Source organism: Enhydra lutris, unplaced genomic scaffold, assembly GCF_002288905.1.
Source record: "Enhydra lutris kenyoni isolate GAN:26980312 unplaced genomic scaffold, ASM228890v2 scaffoldscaffold95, whole genome shotgun sequence".
Classification (NCBI taxonomy): Eukaryota; Metazoa; Chordata; class Mammalia; order Carnivora; family Mustelidae; genus Enhydra; species Enhydra lutris.
Genome location: NW_019154179.1, coordinates 2,016,341 through 2,028,983, shown reverse-complemented (window position 1 = coordinate 2,028,983; position 12,643 = coordinate 2,016,341). Strand labels below are relative to the sequence as shown.

The 12,643-nt window shown below is 39.8% G+C and overlaps 1 protein-coding gene across 3 annotated transcripts in view; it reads left to right on the top strand.

The window, feature by feature from the left end:
• LOC111139089 (cell division cycle 14B) overlaps positions 1-12,360 on the top strand; it is a 101,504-nt gene extending 89,144 nt beyond the window's left edge. For 2 of the 3 annotated variants that reach the window (XM_022491231.1, XM_022491234.1), the window contains exons 13-14: positions 3,558-3,674; positions 8,551-12,360. In XM_022491231.1, the coding sequence (XP_022346939.1) occupies positions 3,558-3,674; positions 8,551-8,587 (154 nt within the window). In that variant the 3' untranslated portion in view covers positions 8,588-12,360. Of the gene's footprint in view, positions 1-3,557; positions 3,675-8,182 lie in introns of all 3 variants that reach the window. The other variant, XM_022491230.1, reaches the window with a different exon arrangement.
• The last annotated feature ends 283 nt before the right edge of the window (positions 12,361-12,643 follow it).

The window sequence follows — 12,643 nt, the reverse complement described above, 5'->3', positions numbered from 1 at the left end:
AACTCTTCCCTTAGCTCATATTTCAAGAATTCATTCTCTTGTTCCAACTTGGACTTGGGAGTTGTAAAGGAGTATGAAAGTTCCTTTTAGGATCTCCTCCAAAGTGGAATTCCATTGCAACCAACTCTCGTACTTTGTACTTCATGGCTTCCTGGAGTGTCTTCAGATGGCTAGAAAAGATTTAAAAATCCAACAGATGCCGTTCTTTTCAAAATTAACATGTTCCTATTATGACATTTTCTCAAGTATCTTATTAATCCCAAGTTTATTATTGCATAGACAGATATGCAGTATTTCTGATACAGATCTTTTTGTTTTTCTTTTTTTTCCTTTATTCCTCTTACTAAGCTTAGGTTTCTGCATATTCTGACTCAAGAACACCGTGCACTACATAGATTTATTCTCAGACTGTTCTAAGTGGGAAAGGTATTTCAGATACGTGGAGTTCTAAACCGGTGGAATCGTTGCTAATAATACTTAGGCACTTTGTAGTTGTATTACTTTTCCCAGGGTAAGTTTAAAAATGATCTCTATCAGACACCTTTCTTTTCAATATTCTGTGTAAGATATAATCTTTTTTTATTGTTATTACCGATATTTTTCAATGCATTTGTAGACCCAAAGAGTATTCAGTTTAGCTTGCCTGATTAATTTGGAATTTACAGTAACAGAAGCCTTCAGCAGTAACAGTGATGTAAACAGGTATAATCTTTATAGCTATCTTGTGAGGGGACTACTTATGGGTATCGTTTCTGGTATTCACCTCTGTTGGCTGATGATGTAGCATGGCCTGATAGTCTGATTTTCCAGGCATGCCAGGTAACAGCCTATCCCACACTACAGATGGTTGCGTTAGATTCTCTGAGACAGTGGCAAAGGTGAGCCTGAAAGTTGTAGGGCCTCAGGCCCATCATTTGGAAAGTTTGTTTAGTGTTGGTGGATAACCAAGTGTAAATAGTACACAGTCTCACTGATGAATTCTTTTCTTGGAACTGAACATTTATGTTCAAAGCATTTTGTAGTTTGAGAGGTAAGAGAGCTGGCTTGTCAGTTACTTGCTTTGCTACATGCCTCAAATTGCAAGTCTCCATCTGGGAATACTGGGTCTCAAAAGAGGTTGCCAAAAAGAAGGTGAGCTGTTGTGTGGGCAAGACATAAAAAGGAGGACTGCGGATTAAGGAAAAGATGGAAAGGAATTTACAGAAACAAAAGCCTTCAGCAGTAACAATGATGTAAACAGGTTTAATCCTTACAGTTACCTTTTGAGGGAAGTATTTAGGGGCACTGGGAAAGGAGAAAATATTTATGTAGAATATTGCTCTGCAAAGCCATGTGATTGGCCTGGTTTGCTCAAGGTGAGAAGCAGTGGCCTCCCACATGCCTTGGGGGAGGGTGGATCTACCTTACGTTTGGTGTGGTGGGAGTTTACCAAGGTAATAATCTAAGTGTAGTTGCTGGGGGGTTTTCCAGTTTACCAATGCATAATTTACAGATACAGTAACTGCTGTGTCGTTAATGCAATTAACTAGTTCCCTGAATCTCTACTGGTGTGATTAAATACATTCCAGATTTCTGTCATGCCTTTATTTTCAAAATAGCCATATGAATTATTTACATTAATTTTATAAAGAAATGCTTTCTAAAAGATGTTTCCTGCCAGCCTGATTTAGTAGCGATTTCTTTTTTCAAATAGTGAATATTTCAGTAGTAGTTAAGAAATCAAGATTTAAATTTCCTAAAACAAGTAATATAATGGCTCTTGTTTTTATGTTAATGATTTTACAGGGTGGGGATTGTCTATACTTTTGCCCGTCAGTGGCCTCAAATTATTTGACAAGTTGGTGTGGTATTTCCAAAAAAGCCAACAGGAGTCTTATTTTCTCTCGTTGGCTAAATGGAGATAAAACCCGGGAGCCTCGCAGAACAGGTGTGAGGCCCCCAGACTGGGCTTCAGAAATAGCAGTGGAAGTTTGGTGGTTGTTTTGTTTTGCGTTATGAAAAATTCTATATTCAAATCCTGTTAGTAGAGACCATTAAATATTCTCCTGTCCCCCCCACCCCATTTGATATGATCAGAAAGATTTTTAAATCCTTGTTTTCAGAGGTGGAAATCATATACCAGGGCAGTTGGTTGCCTTCTTTGATCAAACTGTCTGCATATACCTTTTCTGTGTTGTTAGAGTGATAAAGCTTTGTGAGAAATCCCAAGGCAACCATTGGCTCATTTACCCAGGATCAGTTTCCTTCTGAGACCGAAGGCCTGTTTCATAGGCTTTGAGGAAGACTATGGGGATAAAGCAAACCAGCTGAGAGAGCAGCACCCCCACCCTCTCCACTCCCCCACCCCCCAAATAGCTTGGAAACCGCTGGCCTCCAGGCTGCCTCTCTGGTCCACTGCCACCCATCGCTTTTTTTTTTTTTTAAGTGATGAGAAGTTAAGCATTTTATTAAATGCTGAATATGCTTTGGTTTGGGTTAATACTCAGAATTTATAGATCTTTGCTGCATTTTGAGGACCTGGCTTTGGTTATTAATTAACATGGCAGTAACTCAGGCATAGGAGACAGATATTAGTTAGTCGTAATGGTTTCTGTTTACTCTTCATGAGCTGGGTCCTCCTAAGTGGTTATCCATTCTCACCTTCGTTTGGACATGAGAGGAGGAAGCTTATTTTTAAAGCCGTGTTTTCTCCTACAGATAAATAAAAGTCGAGTGTATATATAAATGTGTGTGTATGCAGTTCAGCATTTTGGTCATTATCTGTTGAAGAAAAGGGTTGCACATAAAATCTTTTGATGTTTTCTGCTGTTTTCCCCGTGACCATTCAATGAAGAATTACAAAACACCCTCTGCTTTTGAGCAAGGTGCTTTATGTGGGCTTTATCTGAGGGTGTTCTTCTGACTCATGAATTTGCCTCCTGGACAACCTACACCCATAGGCATCAGTTCCTTGAGATTATTTTAGAGTTTAATTAAATCAAGATTCACAAAATTCAAACAATTTTGCTTTCATGTGAATGGTACTTAGTGATTTAGTGAGTAGTTATAATCTAGACAAAATTCAAGTTTTGTTTGAACATATTTTTAAAATTGAAATGTTATATAAAGTAAGTATGATTTGGGGTGAATTGCCCATACTTTCACCTCCAAAGAGTGACTATTTTATAGATTTTTATATTCATATTCTTTAGAATTTTGGGCTTTTAAATGATTTCTTGTTTTTATGACTAGAATTCTGAGAATCTACTTTTACTTTGGGGCACAAAGATTTGTTCTACTGATTGATTTCTTTGGTGTGGGAATTGCTTAAAATGCCAGGTGATTTGTTCCTTAAAGCAAAGTAAATTCTGGTTATCTTTGTGTAACCTTCATGGGGAAATGAAAAAGACTTGGATGTGAAAATGTGTTTCAGATTTTTTTTGGCAAATGTGTTTGTGAAAAATCCTATCAATTCTCAATAAAATAATTTGCACTAAAGTGCAAAGATGCCTTCCTCCGTCAAGTATTTGAAAATTGTTTCAGTGAATATAATCTTATTTTTTTCCAACTGTTTTCAGAGTAATTCTTCAGTCCAGTGTTCAGAGCTGTAAAACATCTGAACCTAACATTTCTGGCAGTGCAGGCATTACTAAAAGAACCACCAGATCTGCTTCAAGAAAAAGCAGTTTTAAAAGGTGAGAAAAGAATCCTACTCTTCTGAAAAGTTCCAAGCATTGATTTTCAAGTTTAATCTTCTGGAGATAGAAATGAAGAGAGAAAGAGAGGAGAAAGCAGAGTCTCTGTGACAGGAAATTAATCAAATGTGTTTGACTTGTTCATCATCTAAGAAAATCTGGGCCATTGCTAATGTAGGCTTTGTTTTGTTTTGTTTTGTTTTTCAGAGGTGGTTCTCAACACTGGAAATGTGGTCTCGGGGTCAGATTATGGGAAAATTGAGAGGGTTGTACTCAATACATTTTTGTATTTCCATAGCTCTCTGTTAGGCTCGGAGGAAATTTTTTTGTATATCAGATACAGCAAAATTGTTGGAGAATTAGCTGCAAATAAGTGTGATGGTGGGATATGAGAACACCAGTGAGTCTGGAATCCTTCTTTACCTAGGGCCTGGTCTCTTGGCCACAGTACACACCCAGGGGGGTTTATGCTTTCACCTGGAGCCCAGCATCTTCCTTTCCTTCATTATTACAGGCTATGACAAGAAAATGCACGCGTTCCATGACCAAATCCATTGCTCATTATTTTTTTGGTGGTTAATCATGAACTGAAAACAGACATTTCACTTTTAGCATATTCCAGGAGCACTCCCCTTTTGAAGGAAGAGCAAATAACCTACTTACTGTCATTTCAGGAGGGGAAGGCAGGCGCCCTTTTTGTGTTTGTGCATCTTTGCCTGGTGTTGACAACACCTGTGGTCCTGTGCTCATGGCCCAGTGCCTCTCTTATAACAGACCACAAGCGGCCTGAAGATAGTTTGAACCAGACTTTAAAGCATCCTTCACGATTTTCCTTGCTTCTTGTTTAACTTTCTGCCCTCATATCTTTGAGGCTGTGGGATGGCTGAGTTAGTCTCCGGGGCAGGTTTCGGCAGCCTGCATCCTGAGGGACTTGCTAATCCTGAGGGACTAGCTCTCCCACAGGGAGAGCTCTGTGTCTTTGTGCGTGCGTGCGTGTGTGCGTGTGTGTGTGTGTGTGTGTGTGTGTGTGTGTGTGTTTTGTTTTTTTAAGGAATTGTTCGGTTCTGCCATTCCCCCCCTCCGCTCATTCTTTCATTATAATTTCACTACATATATTTATTTACACAAGAATGTGATAGGGCCTTAGTTCAAGTAGTTGAAGACACCAATTCATAATTTGGGGATTTTGAATTTTTCATTGAAAGGTATCAAATATTCATAAATTTTTTATTCTCTAATTCCATTTGAAAAGAGTATTAGAGAAATACTGACAGAAAGTCAAAGATTTAGGTACATTATAACATAATACCAATATGGTATTTATAACAGTGAGGAAGAGGAGATGGGCTGAAGATAGTTGAATTATGCCAAGTGAATCAAGAGTCATGTTTTTAAAGAAAACTTAATGGCCTGGATAAATGCTCATGAAGCAATAAGTGAAAAGAGCTACACATAAAAATTATGAAATATTACTCTAGTTTTGTAAAAGTACAATATACTTTATGTATAGAAATGTATACATCTATAAATATATGTATAAGCATATATATATATATGCTTATACATATATTTATGTATAATATGTAAGTTTATGTATATTATACATATATTTAAATATTTATATATACATACATTTCTATGCATGTATGGAAATAATGTAATGGAAAAATATGCTGTATTATTAACAGTTCTTCTAGCTGGTAGGACAGTTAGGGAGTTTTACTTTTTTATCATTTTCTTTTTCTCCAAATTTTTTACAATAAGTAGAGGGAAATGGGAGCATTTTAACTTTGACATTTTAGGTGACTTAAACTATTAAAAATTCAAATAAAAAGCCTGCAGTCGGGACTAGTTAGACATGTTTTGAATGAACTTTTTTTTTTTTTAGGTATAATTACTCAGGCTTCCATTACAGTTGAGTATGTCTTGCACATTTAATTCTGCTTTCTGCTTTTCTGGATTGTGCTCTTCAGGCCACAGAGGAATAGAGTCCAGGAGCCGGGACCACGCATGCCCAGTCACACCATGTTCCTCTGAGGCGTGTGGCCCTGCGGCAGTTTTTCCATCTAGGTCTTGTCTAGTGATCTAAACTTGTGCTTCTTAGCAGAGGTGGTTCCTGATTGCAGTGAGCATCTGCCTGAGGTCCGTGCACCGGATGCTTTGAGGGGTTGAAAGTAGAATTCAGACTGAATACACTTGACTGAATTTTGAAATGACCCAAAGCAGTTTCCAGGCATTTGGGATAGTGCCAAAAGCCAAAAGGCTTCTTCTGAATTCTCAGAGTGGACTTTCAGAGATTGGGAAGGATGAAGAAATAAACCAATGAGAGAGAATTGAGTTTTGAGTGTGTTTCCCACCTCCCTTCACGCAGGGTCTCCTTGGCCTCTTTTGGGTCTTTGACCTGTGTTCACATCACCTTAACTGTGAGCCACCTATAGCTCATGAAATGAAGGCAAATACGTTATGTACAGGTTCCATTTCCTGCTTCTAGGAAATAGAGTTGATATAGCCAAGCTGTAGCCTGCAGCTTTTATCCTACTGAATAGTATTCATTTTTCATTGAAAAGTAATGAGGGAATTAACACATTTGTGCATAGTCTGATTCAGGACAAAGCAATATAAGATTGTTGAGTAAAGTATTGAATTGAAAACTTTGCTTTAGACAGCAATACAAGGAAATGAACCTAGTATACCTTTCAGTATAAAATACCTCCAAGGCGCCAGCGTTGCCTGTCTGCTGTTACCCCACCTCGGAAGCCTTCTCTTTGCAGGTTGATGTTCACACATGATCGTCCTCGTCCTATCTGTCCTGCCATCGGAACTTGACCTTTCATGCCCATGTTCTGTTCCCTTCCTAGAGGCTTCCGGGATGAAGACCTTACCTAAGCTCACTTTCCACTGATTTGGCTCTTTCGATTTTTGACAGTTTACTGAGAGGCTGTACGACTTGGGACAACTTTTCCACAAACCCATTAAAAGAGCGGTTATTTGGAGGCTGAAAAACTAGGTGGTGTCATAAATCTTTGCTGCGGAGAGGAAATGCCCCCATGTTTCTCTCCTGGCAGATGCTCATTCCCTCTTGTACCCATTGAACACAAGCCTCATCTGAGCCTTACTCCTGGGTGCTAGGCTCTGCTATGGCCCAGCGTGCAGTTCAGGCCTGGAGCGCTGGAGTGTGTGGTGGTAGATGGAGCACACTGACCCTCAGGGCAGAGAGAGTTCCATGTGGCACCTTCCTCATGCCCTTTCTCACATCTGAAGAAGTAAATCAATGGGCTTCCACCTCTCCCAATTGCTGTTAGAGCTATAAATCATTCTGCTGTTTCTCTTTTAAGAATTACTAAATCCATTGGAGAATTGACCTGTTTTCCAGTGTTCTTTCTTTCGGACGAGCTCTCTTAGAGTCTTGAAAGTTCCATCATTGTGCCTCTGATTGAGGACCTGCAGTCACCTCATGGGGTACAATCCAGTTCAGTTCATGTCTTGACCCAACATACGTACCATCAAGTGCATGTTTCTATAAGCATATGCTATTTCCTTGGAGGAGTCCTTTTTTTCTTTCCTTCATTTTCTGAGAAAATGGTCATGGGACAAGTGATTTTTTTTTTTTTTCCAAGTTATGTCATTGGGAACCATCACTTTCTGTTCCACCTGTCAAACCAACCTAATGTTCATGGCTTTTGAGGTATTTTGCAGCTAATTATCCATATCGTGGGGGAAGATAAATGCTCAGGGTGCCTTCCTTGGCCTCTAAAAACGTGAGTGTTTCCATGAGCCCTTCTGTTGGGAGTACCACATTCAGGACTTCTTGGGCTTTTGAAGTCTGCTCATTTGTGACTTTTGTCATCATCATGCCTGCCACTGCTTCTTGTCTCTTACAGTCTCAGATCTCAGTGTCCATTCCACCAATTCTGGGCTCCTGTCTTTCTGTTATGGTCATTATCTCTGAAAGTGCACCTACCTAGAAGCACCAGAATGTTGTCGCTAAATATCCTTTTAAAAAAAATGTCGGTTTCCTTTGATCTTCTAAGATACTGATTCCCCTTTGAAATTCCAGACATTTCCCCACTTGGGTGCACCAGTTGACCTGGACCCTTATAGAAACGCAGTGTTCCATTGGGGTCTCCAGAGACTAAGTGATGGATTCAGACGAGCTACTCTCCTAGAGCGCCATCAGCACCCAGTGAGGGCACCTCCAGATGAGAACTGGCTTCTCTGACTCTACCCGTTGCTTAGTTTCTTCTCTGAAAGTTGCTGTTGAGTTCAAAGTTGACAGAATAAAATGGGGAGGATAGAAGCGAGGTGGGGTGACAGTCCAGGTCAGTTTCCAACGGCAGGATGGCTTTTCCTGGGGGCGGAGGGGGTGGGGGGGCGCCCTGCTGGCAGCAGGCCCGAGCTCCACTGGAAACTGCTTGAGGGGCCAGAGCTTTTTCTGTGACCGAATTCTGGCTTTGGAAATAATCAAGTAACACTTCTTTATCTTTTCATTCTTTCCACCTTTCCCACAGCCTGATTCCTCAGAGGGAAGGAAGGAAAAGGAATGCTTTGCAACAAATGCCCTTAATGGCATTATGGTACTCGCATTGCTCTGCTGCTTCTGCCCACCCTTCCTGTTTTCTTTGTTTTTATTTTTATTTTTTATTTTTTTGCAGAACTGAACCTTTTTCTGCTCTGCCTTTCTCTCCTGTTTGTCTTTACTTTATGGTTGGTACTGTACTGTCTTTTCCAAAATACTTGTCATTAAAAAAATTATACAAAGTGTATACTTTTTAGCATGTCACTACTTTTATTATGTTGCCTTCCTTGTCTTTTGGTAACTATATACGGGACACTTGGAAACCTTCATGGTAAAATCCTTTTTTTTCTCCCCCTGTAGTCCCTCCATTTCAAGGACTAAAACAGTCTTGCGTTAAGTAAAAACCTGTGACCAGAACTGAAGGAAGACTCTAGGAACAGAAAACTACAGCAGGACTTAGCACAATTTATTTGGAAACAAAACAAAATTGCAAAAAGCCTTAGCTGCTTTCCACCTAAGAAGTTTATTCAAGGAAGACAATGTCCACTGGAGTTTAAATAACTACATGAGTTTGGGTACAAGCAGTGACTTGAAGAAGGCCCGGCTCACCTTTTGTAGAAATGTCTCGAGTTTAATGACAAAAAAGCTGTTGTAAATTTAGTCTCAGGTGTAAATATCAAAAGCCCTCTGCTGTCAGGAGAGCTGACCAGTTTGTGTGGTGCACGTGTGTCCCTGTGATGGCAATCATTTTAGCTGCTGGCCTTCAGAAGAAGTGAGGATCTGATGGAGGTTTTTTATGTATTTATTTTCTGTTCACCCTGTGTCAAAATTTATAAAGAGAAAGCAGGCGTTACTGAAATGATCCCCTCTGTAATTTGATACTGTTTGGTTTAACCATCTTCAGTTTAACATTTGTAACGTAGTTGTAATGGTAACTCTGTTAAGTACCCAAGCTGCTTGTCTTCCACCAAAGAGTGCTTTATTAACAAGAACCTGTGAAAACCCTGTTTGAAGACTGTTGGATGTTGTGATAAAAAGTGGTACTTTGGCAACCTAAACTGGTAAGAGAATGTGAGCCGTAGCTCTAGGAAGACTCGGGAGGGGAAACTGGCTTCAGAGTTGGAAGATTGTTGTAAGTCATTCCTCTATGTGTCGTTGAGGAACTGGAGAATGCCAAGGCTGCCCACTGATTGGTTGCCCAGTCCTACAAACTAAAGTCATATTTCCTTCCACACATGATTTAAAAAAAAAAACTAAAAATAGCACTGTTGGTGTTTTCCCTTGGAAACAGCCATCCCAAATAATGGTGGCTTAAAAGAAAAAAAAAAAGTACTGCTTTATTAGGGTCTTTCTTTGTAGCATTGTGGATTTCTTTTTTCGTGTGATCTGCCTAAGGCCATTCACATACCCTTTGATTTAAGTAACAGTTATTTACATCTGGATTTCAGTTGTTTGTAAATAAGAGACTCACTGTTGCCTTTGGTTAGGGAATACAACTAACTCTTTGCAGAGTGCCTTCGCCCCTCCCCCCTACAGAAACACAGCAGATCTGTGATACAAAGCAATCACAAAAATAATTTATTTGCTGCTAAAACAAAAAAATGGGGCCCAAAATACAAGAATATTTTGCAGTCACTTTGGTTACCTCCATAATAAAAAGTGAATGGCTTTAGTTATTGTTAACCAATTTTTGCCTGTCCTGGTTTGGAGAACAGGGGATACAATATGGAAAGGCTAGAGAAGGCAAATGCCTTCACATTACAAGATGAATGAACCAGGTGAGCAGGCAATTCCATTTTAAAAAGCTGCCTTTTTAACAAAACTTAGAGTGGTAAGAAGTGGTTGGAATAAACAGATTCAAGTCTGTTAATGCAGAAAATTACTGGAAGACCATGGCTCCATTTTGATATTTACTCTCTTGGAGTAAATTATAAGGTTGACTGGCTTTGAGGGGAGATGGCAGGTGCCACTGTCTTGGTCAGACAAGTGGCCTTTCCCCGTCAGGGGATGGGTCATGCCGGCTTTTGAACACTGGGGACTAGATCTCAGAAAAAAAAAAAGGTGGCTTTCTGTCCCTGGAAGTGAAGAGACACAAAGACCCACTTACTGGATGGGAAGACCCCTCTTTGCTAAGCTCTGGGTGGGAGGAGAAACATTCCATTTGCTGTCTCGGAGATAATACTAAGTATTCAGACTGTGCCCTTGCATAAAACATTGAATTCTCAGGGCAATTCTTCCCTTGACAATTTTAAAGGCCATCTCTCCTGCATAAATAATCCAGGTAGTTATGAAAATCAAACTTCCATCTCAACTGTCCCTGGTTTGGCTTTTTACTACATCAGAAAAATTTACATGTGCCGTCTCCCTCACAGTGAATAAGCCATTTGGTATCTTGGCCAAGAGTGAAAAATCTGGGCTTCAGCATTAACCACAGTACTTTTTTATTTTACAAATTTCCTTTTTGTGTTGGCTGCTCAAGTTTCCACCTAGAATTGCTATCACTGTGGCTCTTTCTAAAAAATCTTTGTGTTTAACAGGCCCACTGAAATGAGTCATGGGAAACTAGTGATTTGATAAAGAAGCATTCCGTAGAACGCACTGGGGAGTTGGAATAGTGCTTCAGGGCGACTTCATAGCACACCAGTAAACTTACTGGAGGTGTATGTCGAATCCAGGAAGTCTCTGGGTCTGACTGAAGGAAAGTTCTTCCTGCTATGAATAAGAGTGGATTCTTTTTTTCCCCTAACGGAAACTGCAGCACACCCAGAATCTTCCGAGATTCTAACTCCCTTGTCGTAAGAAAGACCCTGTTGCTATGGAATATGAAGTAGGGCATGTCAGATGGAGAGATTCCTTCAAACTTGAAGCCTTAAATAGCTTTGAAAGGACACCGAGATAGTTTCCACTGGGATTAAAATTAGAAATGAATATTTTTAGGTGTTCTTGAAGCTTTGGGGGGACTCATGTCCAAAGTCAGAGACAGTCCAAAGGAAGGGCGTCTGCAAAACCGGGTATCTAGAAGTATAGACAGACTTCTCTTTTGTAATGCTAAAGAAAAACTAGAAATCTCTCTTAGCTGTCTGTGAAGAGGGGTAAATCCTGAGCTGTGCCTCACTAAAACAAGTAGCCTTCCTTGTCCCAGTAGCCGCTTCTGGGTGGCATGCTGCTCTTCTCATCTCCAGCGTTCTTCTGTTCTAAACTTGGCCCCATTAGCCTGTCACCCACCCACTTCCTTCTCTTCCCTCCTCCCCTCTCACGGGGGTGATTTCTACCTCTTTTCTTGGGCCCAGACATTTTTTTAGAGGAATTTCCAAGTGTTCTCACGAGGCAAATGTGCTTGCCCTTGGAGCCTGATGGCCGGTTCGGCACACCCTGCGGACCATCAGGCGCTCTGGGTGGTGTCGTGCCAAGAGCTTCTGGAGGCTTCCCTTTGCTTCAGTCACCACCATTCATGACAAATGAGCAATGCTCTCTTTTGATGTTTGTTCTAAAAGTAGCTTAACTGTTTCTCTTCATACATTTTTACAAGTAATTATTGCATTTTGGAAAGCAGTGCTCATCAAAAACGACTTTAAAAAACTGTTTTAATTCTTTAATAGTTCTCTCCTGCGAAAAACTGTCCTGGTCAGGCTAGCTGCTGCTCCTCCATTTCTCCTCAATCTGAGTATTCCTCGTGTTGCTAAGTGGAAATACTACAGATATGTCCAAAAGACTGGACAATTCACCTATACTGTGTAGGAAATTACCTCCTTAATTGCCCAGTAGAATTAACTGTCAGCAGCAGATAAGTTCATCTGATTATAGTGCTGCAGTTTTATATTAATAACTTGCAGACTTTTATCTAACCTGCACTCATGTACAGATTATTAAAAGTTTTAAAATGTAACTGATTAATCAGTATTTGATCAATCATTGTCTTGATTTTTTTATTAAAATGTATATTTCTAATCATATTTTATAAAGCCAAGAGAACTGGTTGAATGAATGTTTATTTTCCTGAAGGTATTTTTAAGATAAAGCTTCATAATGGCCTGTAAACTTTGCATATCTATGTAGTTTGGTACGTATTGTCGAGTTTGAAAATCTTGTGTATTGTAACTGGTTTTATACAAAACATTGAATAGTGAAAATTGTATAATTATAATCATATAATTAAAAGTATTAACCAAACAGACTTTTGGTTTCTTGTATGCACTTGCCGTTCTAAATCATGGTAGGGAGTGGTCGAAGTATAAAGTGGATATAACCTTCTGTATGAGTTTGCTAGACGGGGCAGCTGAAGAAGTTTATTTTCTTCCAGTTCTGTGGCTGGAAGTCCAAGCTCAGGGTGTTGGTAGGTTTCCATCCTTGGGCTTTTCTCCGTAAACTCCAGTTCCTGGTGTCCTTCTGTCTGTCCTCTCCTTTTCTTATGACACCAGTAAGATTGCAATAAGAAGGTCCATCCTAATGGGCT